The 11,765-nt window shown below is 43.5% G+C and overlaps 2 protein-coding genes across 2 annotated transcripts in view; both read right to left on the bottom strand.

Moving 5' to 3' along the window:
• The window catches only part of LOC112260030 (hepatocyte growth factor activator), a 16,076-nt gene extending 7,777 nt beyond the window's left edge, over window positions 1–8,299 (bottom strand). The window contains exons 1-7 of the mRNA XM_024434808.2: window positions 7,892–8,299; window positions 7,672–7,735; window positions 6,908–7,001; window positions 3,272–3,345; window positions 2,842–2,985; window positions 2,381–2,512; window positions 1,443–1,553 (exon numbers count right to left, since the gene is read on the bottom strand). Coding sequence (XP_024290576.1) covers window positions 1,443–1,553; window positions 2,381–2,512; window positions 2,842–2,985; window positions 3,272–3,345; window positions 6,908–7,001; window positions 7,672–7,735; window positions 7,892–7,945 — 673 coding nt within the window. The 5' untranslated portion in view covers window positions 7,946–8,299. The remainder of the gene's footprint in view (window positions 1–1,442; window positions 1,554–2,380; window positions 2,513–2,841; window positions 2,986–3,271; window positions 3,346–6,907; window positions 7,002–7,671; window positions 7,736–7,891) is intronic.
• A 1,189-nt stretch (window positions 8,300–9,488) lies between these two features.
• LOC112260015 (regulator of G-protein signaling 12-like) overlaps window positions 9,489–11,765 on the bottom strand; it is a gene marked incomplete at its 5' end in the record, with an annotated part of 69,945 nt that continues 67,668 nt past the window's right edge. Inside the window, 1 exon segment of the mRNA XM_024434794.2 lies at window positions 9,489–10,340. Coding sequence (XP_024290562.2) covers window positions 10,018–10,340 — 323 coding nt within the window. The 3' untranslated portion in view covers window positions 9,489–10,017.

Raw genomic sequence — 11,765 nt, 5'->3', positions numbered from 1 at the left:
CTATGTGTAGCCAATGTGATAATGGCTGGGGACATTTTGTTTTTGTTTTTGCCGTTGTCCAAATAACATGGACGTCACTAAAATTCAGACCATGGCTACAGCCCTGAGCACTTATGCTACTCACATAAACTTATGACACAAAGCGGAATATCATACTTCTCCCAGGAGATGGCTCCATCACTGAGAGTGTAGCACCACGGCATCTTGTCCCTATCTGGGTTTCTGGACACAGTGGAAATGTTACACTGCTGTTATGACACTTAACAGTACCCTGGCCTGGACTCCCAAAGAGCAAGCAGAAGCACAGTGCCAAAAAAAAATACCAAGAAGGAAGAAACCTTCAAATTAATCAGAGTCAGAGGGGAAGCCCATCCTTTTCGGTCTGTACCAGGTAGAATTACCATATCAGCATCAAGGCCAGACAGACAGGGGAAGGTGAATGACCATATTACCATCAAGGCCAGACAAAGGGGAAGGTGATTGACCATATCACCAAGGCCAGACAAAGGGGAAGGTGAATGACCATATTACCATCAAGGCCAGACAAAGGGGAAGGTGAATGACCATATTACCATCAAGGCCAGACAAAGGGAATGACAAAGGGAAGGTGATTGATCATATCACCAAGGCCAGACAAAGGGGAAGGTGAATGGCCATATCACCAAGGCCAGACAAAGGGGAAGGTGAATGACCACATCACCAAGGCCAGACAAAGGGGAAGGTGAATGACCATATTACCATCAAGGCCAGACAAAGGGGAAGGTGATTGACCATATCACCAAGGCCAGACAAAGGGGAAGGTGAATGACCATATCAACAAGGCCAGACAAAGGGGAAGGTGAATGACCATATTACCATCAAGGCCAGACAGATTGAGGGAGGTGGATGATAGTGGTGAGATAGTGCTGGCATGACAGGCATGAAGCATAGACTTCAGCTTCTGTTTTGGGTTGCCAGATTGGTTGTCAATAAAGACATAGAAATAAAGAAAGGAAGACAACCTAATGCTGGACACACGCCTGCAGTAGGAGATTTCCCCCAAGCCCCTGAGGGGGACACTCTCCACTGCAGAAAGCGGGCACCAGAGACAGTGGTGCCCACCACGCCACGGTAAGTCTGTGCCCTTGTTGTCATAGGACTCCACCTCCGGAGCTGAACAACAAGAGATGTGGGGGGGGAGACAGTATACCATGTATATCACAGTTTCCTGTGTTTAAGTGTTATGAGAGTGTGTGCGTGTCTATCTGTTTACCTTATTTATATTGGACTATCTAAATGTTTGTAGTCACAGAGCAGAATAAACATCATAAAATGTATTCTCTATCCCAGTGTATGACCTCTGGCTAAGACCAGTAATGCTAAACTACAGCTATGCTAAGCTAGGATAACCTAGTAATGTAAATCGAACAGTGACTGTGTTAGCATGTAGCAGTTGGACTCACCAATGCTGCAGTAGGGTCCACTGTAGCCAGGCCTGCAGGCACACACCTCCTCCCTGGTGGCTGTGATGAGTCGGCACGTACCATCGTTCTCACAGGGGTTCTCACTGCAGACTGAGGACAGTTACACACATCAGGTATAATACATTATGACAAACCACAGCACTGGGATCAGTTCCAACCACCTTTATCCTGCCTCCCGCTACTGCATGATAAACACAGGAGCTGTTCTTGCATCAGTGCTTAAAGCGTGTTAACTTTGATCAAAACACACAAGCATTAGATTACCCACGTAGTCGAGCACTTACGGTTCAGGGTTGCAAAAGTAGAATGGGAGAAATGCTTTCACAAACACCGGTGTACAGTAGTTGACTGATTTTGGTCTTGGAGCACTAAATCAAATCTGTTTGCAGAACCTTGTAAAAATCCTAATACCATGACAAAACAAAACAGGTTTGGTTCAAGGGGCTCTCCAAAGTGTCTTTTCAACACCCATCAAACGTCCACCGTAGAGACGAAACCACCTTTATCTTTTGGCTGAGAGGTTTCTCTCACGCGTTCTGAGGGGCCTCAAAAGGAGAGCGGGAGTTCAGAGGGTTTCTCAAGGCCTGGTAGGCTCACCCGAACCACTCCCAACCATTAAGGCATTGAGAATACAGTGAGATGCCTGGCAACACAGTCGAGGCTAGAGATCTGATCATCCAAAAGGTGTGGGAGATTGAGGAATGTCGGGATGGGAAGATTTACCAACTAGAGAAGCCCTCATACTCCAAAGGTTTAAGGGGGCCCTCAACTCAGGGGCCCATCCAGGGACCAATTTCTAAGCCAAGAGACAGCACCTCATCAACTCTAATGTTCCACTCTCATTTTCAACAACAACAAAAAAGCACAGAGTGGCTGAAGCTAAAGTAACAAAGGATCTGAGTAAGAATGTCTTTTACCAGTATAGCGGACTCTCTCACAGGAGATCTCCCCGTCCACACATGTGCACCGTTCCACGTTACGAAGGTAGATCCTTCCCCATGATTTTCCAATGTCGTAATATCTCAGGTGTATGGTTTCATAGCACTTCCCTGACAAAGGGGAGAATAGAGAGATCAAAGGTAGTTGGGTGAAACGTGAGAAGAGGAGGAAGTGAACAGGTCAATGAGGAGTTAGGGGGGCATGTTTTGTGGTAAGTGTTTGGCATTGTGAAGAGCAAGATAAGGGTTAATGCACTAAAGGTACTTCTCAAAAGGGAAGACAGTTTCTCTACCACCCCCACACTTTGTCATACCGCAATGAGAAATAAAACCCCATTGACAATTGACTCTAACCTAAAAATGTATAATTGGTTTAGTTGAATTGAAACTGCTTTGAAACACAAGTCCATATAGAAAGTATGATACTGGAAGTTACTCACTCTGATCACAGTGCCTCCCAGTGAAGCTCTCTGGACAGGAGCACTCGAAGGAGCGTCTGTGGGGGACCAGAGTGCAGATGCCGCCATTTTGACATGGATTCACCTGACAAGGGTCTGTGAATCTGCGTGATGAGTGGACGAACACTAAAACACAACAACTGAGAACATTAGTGAAAACATTAGAAAGAAACAGCATGCTACCTCAGTAACATAAGAATAAAGTATTTACCAACTTTGGTGTGTTTAATTTGAACACTGTTTGACAATTGGGTGGAAACCTAGCTAGTGATTAAAAAATATTACGTTTATGCATGCCACTACCGTAAATAGCAGGAAATGTATCTTTAAGATCGTATAAATACACAGAGACAACATAGACTTTGTAGATCATGAGGTCTTGTCCACAGATTCTACAAGAATGACCTCTCACCAATGGGTTGAGTGTTCGCAGGTGCACAGTATCCCCAGAGAAAGTCCCGATCAAAGTTGTGCGTCAGAGAACACCTATGATGCGGAAATAAAAACATTCCTGTAGCTCACATGCAACAGTTTCAACCTGGCCATTGAGATCAAGGAGTCAGATAGCAAATCAACAGCACATTGAACACGATCAGTCACCTGACTAAGAACCATAAGGATACTCCGCAGAAACCTGCATATCTCCAGTAAGTGCAAGAAGTGGGTTTGAAACTGATACCATACTTATTAACTGTCTTTCATAATAGTTGAGGAGCCCTACACTTAAATCCTTTTGGGACCAAAGCTATATTACCAAAATGGGGTTAGACGTTTTATTGATTCCCCCACCCATCAATCCACACCCGCTAACTACAGTAACTACACCCAATACACCAAACCAAAAGACTTGGCTTTCAAAATCCCTTGAGAAACTAATGGAGAAACATTGAGATCAAAGTGACTCTCAAGCTGGGATCCCAGTGGCTGAGTCATAAGCGGACACACACACACACACATATACACACACCTACACAACCATGCATACCTATACACACACACACACACACACACATATACACACACCTACACAACCATGCATACATATACACACACACACACACACCTACACATTCATGCATACATATACACACACACACACATATACACACACCTACACAACCATGCATACATATACACACACACACCCTCGAAAACCCTCAGAGTTTAAGATGAGCCAGCACTGAGCACTTGCTGTTACTTGAGGACTGAGTGGGAGAGGGCAAGAGCATGATTCATATTGAATTACATCCTAGTTGTTCATACTTGCAGACGCCAACCAGCCCTGTCATAGCCTGAGTGGATTTACTCTGCAGCTGCAGTGCAGTCACACAGATGACTTTATCATAGCACTCCCTATCCAACAGCTCTGTGGTTATGAGACACAGATCTGTGGTCTAGTTGTTTTCACAAGAAGGCTGTGAGGCATCTTGCTGTGTCACAATTTGTGGAAAGTAAATAGTTAGTTCTGAGACATGAGACAGTCATTACTATAAACCATGAACTCAAACCTAGGCTATAAAACCTGTGCAACCGTGTCATAAACATGTTATAACATGACATTAGCATTTATGACAGTTTGGCGTTGGCATATGAAGCCATTTAGGATAGCCCAATTAGGTCGTGGAAGTTTGCATACAGTCACCTCATTACTTTTTAGGGCAATACCACATGGATTAACGAGGACTACAATTAAGTTTAAGTCTTTATATTTACTGTAGTAATATAGGGTCTTGAGACAGTCACAGTGCAAATGCATGTCTCAATGAATGTCTGTTAGTGGTTAGAATGTCTGTCAGTGGTTACGTTTTCAAATCATGTTGTGTTCGTCACATGCTTCGTAAACAACAGGTGTGGACTTACAGTGAAATGCTTACTTACGGGCCCTTCCCAACAATGAAGAGAGAAAGAACATACCGAAATAATATAAAAGTAATAACACGTAATAATAAAGGTAATAATAGATACACATTGAGAAACGATAACTTGGCAATATACAAGGGGCACCATCGATGTGCAGGGGTACGAGGTAATTGAGGTAGACATGTACATATAACTAAGAATAAAATGACTAGGCAACAGGATAGATAATAAACAGTAACAGTCACGTATGTGATTAGTCAAAGAAGTTAGTGCAAAAAGGGTCAATGCAGATAGTCCGGGTAGCTATTTGGTTAACTATTTAACTAACTATATAGCAGTCTTATGGCTTGGAGGTAGAAGCTGTTCAGGGTCCTTTTGGTTCCAGACTTGGTGCATAGGTATCGTTTGCAGTGCGGTAGCAGAGAGAACAGTCTATGACTTGGGTGGCTGGAGTCTTTGACCATTTTTAGGGCCTTCCTCTGGAAACCGCCTGGTACAGAGGTCCTGGATGGCAGGGAGCTCGGCCTCAGTGATATACTGGGCCGTACTCACTACCCGCTGTAGCGCCTTGCGGGTCGGATGCCATACCAAGCAGTGATGCAGCCAGTCAAGATGCTCTCAATGGTGCAGCTGTAGAACCTTTTGAGGATCTGCGGGCACATGGCAAATCTTTTCAGCCTCCTGAGGGGGAAGAGGCGTTGTCATGGTCTCGTCATGCATGTGCTGGTGTGTTTAGACCATGACAGATGCTTAGTGATGTGGACACGGCATGGCTTTCACATGGCTCTCGTGTGCGTGGGTGTCTCACCTCACCAATCTATGACTGGGAAACCCCTTTGTGTGTACAAGAGTGAGGTACACTACATGGCCAAAACTATGTGGACACCTGCTCATCGAACATCTCATTCTAAAATCATGGGCATTAATATGGAGTTGGTCCCCCCTTCGCTGCTATAACAGCCTCCACTCTTCTGGGAAGGCTTTCCATTAGAAGTTGGAACATTGCTGCAGGGACTTGCTTCCATTCAGCCACAAGAGCATTAGTGAGGTCGGGCACTGATGTTGGGAGATTAGGCCTGGCTCGCAGTGGCCATTCCAATTCATCCCAAAGGTGTTTGATGGGGTTGAGGTCAGGACTCAGTGTAGGCCAGTCAAGTTCTTCTACACCGATCTCGACAAAACATTTCTGTATGGAACTTGCTTTGTGCACAGCGGCATTGTCATGCTGAGACAGGAAAGGGCCTTCCCCAAACTGTTCCCACAAAGTTGGAAGCACAGAATCGTCTAGAATGTTATTGTGTGCTGTAGCATTAATATTTCCCTTCACTGGAACTAAGGGGCCTAGCCCAAACCATAAAAAACAGCCCCAGACCATTATTTCTCCTCCACCAAACTTTGAGGGTGGCACTATACATTCGGCAAGTAGCGTTCTCCTGGCATCTGCCACACCCAGATTCGGCCGTTGGACTTCCAGATGGTGAAGCGTGACTCATCACTCCAGAGAATGAAATTCCACTGCTCCAGAGTCCAACGGCGGCAAGCTTTACACTACTTGGCATTGCGCATGGTGATATTAGGTTTGTGTGCAACTGCTCGGCCATTGAAACCCATTTCATGAATCTCCCAACGAACAGTTTTTGAGCTGATGTTGCTTCGAGAGGCAGTTTGGAACTCCGTAGTGAGTGTTGCAACAAAGAGGATTTTTACACGCTACGCGCTTCAGCATTCGGTGGTCCCATTCTGTGAGCTTGTGTGGCCTACCACCTTGCGGCGGAGCCGTTGTTGCTCCAAGACGTTTTCACTTCACAATAACAGCCCTTACAATTGACCAGGGCAGGTCTAGCAGGGCAGAAATTTGACGAACTGACTCGTTGGAAAGGTGGCATCCTATGACGGTGCCACGTTGAAAGTCACTGAGCACTTCAGTGAAGGCCATTCCACTGGCACTGTTTGTCTATGGAGATTGCATGGCGGTGTGCTCAATTTTATACACCTGAAATAGCCAAAATCCACACATTTGAAGGGGTGTCCACATACTTTTGTATATATAGTGTATCTCTTTGAGTAATGGGAATGTGTGGCAATGTTATGCTGAATGTGCGTGCGGTTGAAGTGCTTGTTTGTGTCTCTAAAACATTGGATACTAGAGTGACCAAGAGACACTTGAAATTGCTGACACTGGACTCACCAAGAGCTGGAGAAGCTGATGGTGATACAGTGATGGTGAATGCTTCCTCCATGACGGAATGGGAATTTACATTCTTTCCCCTCTACTGTAAGGACTGGATCCACAGAAACAGGAGTAGATACATATGGTTATCAGTGAACATATTGTGAACATATTGTATTTTACACATATTCTAGTCATAAATTCCTCACTCTCCAAAATAACATTTTTAAAAAATCTGTATTTCATTAAGTTTACTGCACAAGATCAGTTCAACATCAATATTGAAAGTAGAAACAATACCAACCCTAAAACACTTTGCGGCAAAATAGAGGCCACTTGAATATGAGAAAGCTGGTGTTCTCCCATGGCTTGGGATCACAGCATATGATAGACAATGAATCTTTTGAGGTTGACAGTGGCTCCTGCCAGGACCCAATCAAGTTATATTACTAGGGAAGCACAGTAGAAGGGATGTATAGATTTCAGCACTATATCATTCCCCTAGACAGCCTAATCGTTGTTCTGTTATGAAAAGAGATTGTGCACCCTTGCCAACACAAGATGAATAATTCTGGATTCCAACTCCATCGACTAAAGAGGTCATTATCATTGAGTTCTTGACTGGTAAATTGGTTGATGGGCTGTATGGCACAGTTGTGTAAACATATTATACAAAAAAACATTTTATAAACAACATTGAAACAGGATAGTGAAGACTACGCACAAAACTGTAGTCAATTAAACAGGTAATGTATGTTGTTAATGTTAATAGTAATGATTACCTTTATGACTATCTCTGTTCACATTTCTTGCACTAAACGTTTCATATCTTGGGAGTACCATTCGCTGGAACCAAAGTGAAAACAGTATTAAAGTAATGCACGGTTAGTTTACTTTTTTGGGGCAAATTATGCACGCCAAAATATGCCTATCCAAACGCAAACCGTGCACTTGTTGCGCTCTAGAAGAACTGCTATAATTGTAAGAAATGGCTTCACTTACCGTTCGTACACTGAGGACATACGGTAGGAAAAGTAACACAAAGTATAGCATCATAATATTTTGGGTTATGTAGTCTCTGTTATCGTGCGCAAAATTATTTGAAGTTAATTTCTTGAATTAGGTCCGTCAGATAAATGTCACGTTTTATCTGTCAATTCGAGAGAACTAAGCCTGCTTTTGGTCATGGAGAACGTGGGATATGCTTCAAGAGCGAGCCTGTTCCCTGCAAACTCTATTGAGTAAATCAAATGCGTGATTAGACCTACTTTTTGATTATGGCCATCACTCTACGCAAAACATCGAATTGCAACTAATTTCCCTTACGAGACGCCCACGATTAAACATGCAAGATCTTGAAAGTGCTGATCTTTGATGTAATGGAAAGTAACTTTTTGGAGGAGGTGGCGGGTGATGGTTTCGGATCCCTCCTCTCATAGCTTGGTAACCATGCATAAACATTCCAAGTGCTGCGTGCTGTGGCAAGAACACCCCCTGTCCCATAACCTAGCCTCTAATTTTCAAAGATTGCAGTAATTGAAATGCCTGCTATGGTAAACTACACTCGGAGATATATTATTCTTACTGACAAGACACGACTTCCCGACAAGACTGGTCTAAAATGGGTTCATAATGTGTGACTCGAAGAAATTGTTCACTTATAATTACTAATACTCTTAATAACTGACCACCGTTCTGACCAACTGGGCAAAACACACTTGGGAGGATTCTGCAATGTGAATATCTTAAAGACCAATGATAATGGCTTTGACAGGTCTATGTTTGGAGCTGGTTGGGTATCAAGGATTTGCATTCTTACAAATCATTTTTATTTCAAACTAAGTTAATCATTAAAGGGGCCATCTTGGATTGGTACATACATTTTTGGACGTTTAAATGAATGATATATAGCCCCACTGATTCTTGAAGAACATAACTTATAAATGCCTCACAAGCTTTCGACTGGGCAGACACTGGCTCAATCAAGCTGTTTCCACATAATTTCAATGGAATTACGATGAACCAACATGGAATAGACGTTGAATTGACGTCTGTGCCCAGTGGGTTAGTTCTACTGTCATACCCCCATCAGTTGCGGTTGTTTAAATACCAGTGGGTTAGTTCTACTGTCATACCCCCATCAGTTGCGGTTGTTTAAATACCAGATTGACCCTTTAATAAAATCCTTCAACGTGACTAACGACAGAGGCTTCCATTCTGGCATTACAAAGGTGGGAATGTTTATTGAGTGGAATTTGAACAACCAAACATCAAGCCAGACCATAATAGATCAAATGTACAGACATGAAGAGGCATCATATTTTGTTCACCACGAAACAGTGTACACTGAGTGTGCAAAATATTAAGAACACCTGCAGTTCTTGACACAAACCTGGCACCTGGCACCTACTACCATACCCTGTTCAAAGGCACTTAAATATTTTGTCTTACCCATCCACCCTCTGAATGGTACACATACACAATCCATGTCTCAATTGTCTCAAGGCTTAAAAATCATTATTTAACCTGCATCATCCACTTCATCTGCACTGATTGAAATGTATTGAACAAGTGACCTCAATAAGAGATCATAGCTTTCCACCTGGATTCATCTGGTCAGTCTATTATTATGGAAAGAGCAGGTGTTCATGATGTTTTTTACACTCAGTGTGTGACCAGAATAATACAGTAACGTGCACTAGAATTGCAAGGAGTTTCTCATGTTCCTACAATGTGTGAATCCTATAACCTACCTGAAAAAGGCTTAATTCTATAGCCCCTGTTTTACAGTACCTGTATTATCAGCATCCATCTAAAACAAGGTATCTCCTAATACATTTCCAAACAATAGGTTATAACCAAATTGTTCATACATTTTAACTGGCAATTATTTTCCTTTTCATCACTTATTGAAAATGAATATACCCACTAAACAGTACGGCATAGTCAGTGATGATCAATAATACAATATCTATCACCATACAATTATTATACATATACATCAGTTCTGGCATGAAAAACGACAGTTTTTTACAGTAAAAGTCCCTTGTTCATCAAGTAAGTTTCTGTTTGAACAGACCGTGAATCAAGCTTGGAAAGTGCTGGTGAGGGTTGGTCAGCCTCAGAGCTCACACAATGGTGGCCTTGTATATGTCAGTCTTGGAGTCTTCGTTCCCTTCTGATTGATCGTGGGTGTTGAGGGGCACCTGGGAGGTCTTCATTCGACTCTGGCACTGCCGGAGCTCAGCCGCGTACCCTTGGAAACTGACGCTGAGCTCCGAGTCCTCTCCATGGGTGATGGTGACCTCCCTCACCTTCTCCTCCTCCTCTTCCTCCAGGCACACTCCCTCCACGTCCATCACCTCCTGCAGTGCTGGCTGAGAGTGGAGTGCTCCAAGACACGGCGACCTCTTGTGGGAGTGGTCAAGAGCACATGCTCTTTGTCTTCTCTCTGGGTAGAGGGGAGTGATGGGAGAATCAGACATGTTTTAACCACAGTGGTCAAACAAATCAAAAGCCCAGCTACAGTGTAGGGAGGAGAGTTACCAATCTAGCATAGCCTTGAGGCCTCAAACACAGCATGCATTGGTTAACATGTCAATGATTTACTGATGGGTTACTACAAAACACACGTTATGACTTGTCTACCACCTCCCTGGAAATGTACAAAGCCTTCCAGAGGATTTTATAATCTGTGTTATAATCAGTCTAAAGCAGTGACATAGGCCAGTGAAGGCCACCAGTTCTTTGTGTCTTGACCTACGCACTTTTTGGTGGTAGAGGACAAAAACAGTGAACAGGGGAGGAGTAGCGGAAGGGTTAAGAAACCCTCTGGAATAGCTTTTTCCATCTCCATTATGATAGAGCTCTGACCCTTGAAATGTAGCACGTCCATTGAACTGATCTCAGAGCAGTGACCTGTGGGTGACAAAGCATCAGGCTCAGAGTATTTGGCTTGATGGCTTCTGGCCCTGGATCAGTTCAGAACATTGTGCCCTATGAACAAAATGAAACCATCTCAAACATCAAAAGCTCTATGCATGCCATTGGGTTCGCAGGGCGATCCACTTGGCTTCAAAAGAACAAACTGTAACAGTTTAACTGATTGGTTATTCGTTAGATCAACTGTGTACTGTACTGTACTACTGTCTACACCAGGGCTCTCCAACCCTGTTCCTGAAGAGCTACCGTCCTGTAGGTTTTCGCTCCAACCATAATCTAGCACACCTGATTCTGATAATTAGCTGGTTGATAAACTGAAACAGTTCAGTTAAAATTGAGGTTGGAGGGAAAACCTGCAGGAGGGTAGCTCTCCAGGAACATTGTTGGAGAGACCTGGTCTACACTCTTAGAAAAATCTAGAACCTAAAGTGGTTCTTTGGCTGTCCCCATAGGAGAATCCTTTGAAGAACCCTTTTGGTCCCAGGTAGAACACTTTGGAGGTCCATGTAGAACCCTTTCCACAGAGGGTTCTACATGGAACCAAAAGGAGTTTTACATGGGACCAAAAACGATTCTCCAATGGGGACTGCCGAAGAACCCTTTAGGAACCCTTTTTTCTAAGAGTGTAGACTTGTTGATGTCAACCAAATGTGGTGCTTGCCCACAAACTGAGCAGTGTTGCATTGATTGCATTTCTGGATCCAGATTAAAGTCTGTAGTCACAATGGAGCTGGATCACTATGACCGTTTCAGATTTCTGTGCAGTTTTTAGCTGTATTCTTATCTTGACAAGTTTTTGACAAAATTGAGTATCGCAATGGAGAAAGAATATCTGACCTGAAGCCGGTGTACATAATGAGACATCACATGAGTAGAGGAAAGGGTTGTAGAGTGCGTTGACTCATACAGTTCCTCCGCGACACTTCTCTATTAG

This window comes from Oncorhynchus tshawytscha, linkage group LG10 (assembly GCF_018296145.1).
Source record: "Oncorhynchus tshawytscha isolate Ot180627B linkage group LG10, Otsh_v2.0, whole genome shotgun sequence".
Taxonomy (NCBI): Eukaryota; Metazoa; Chordata; class Actinopteri; order Salmoniformes; family Salmonidae; genus Oncorhynchus; species Oncorhynchus tshawytscha.
The sequence above is the reverse complement of the archived record's forward strand: the minus strand, read 5'-3'. Positions and strand labels throughout refer to the sequence as shown.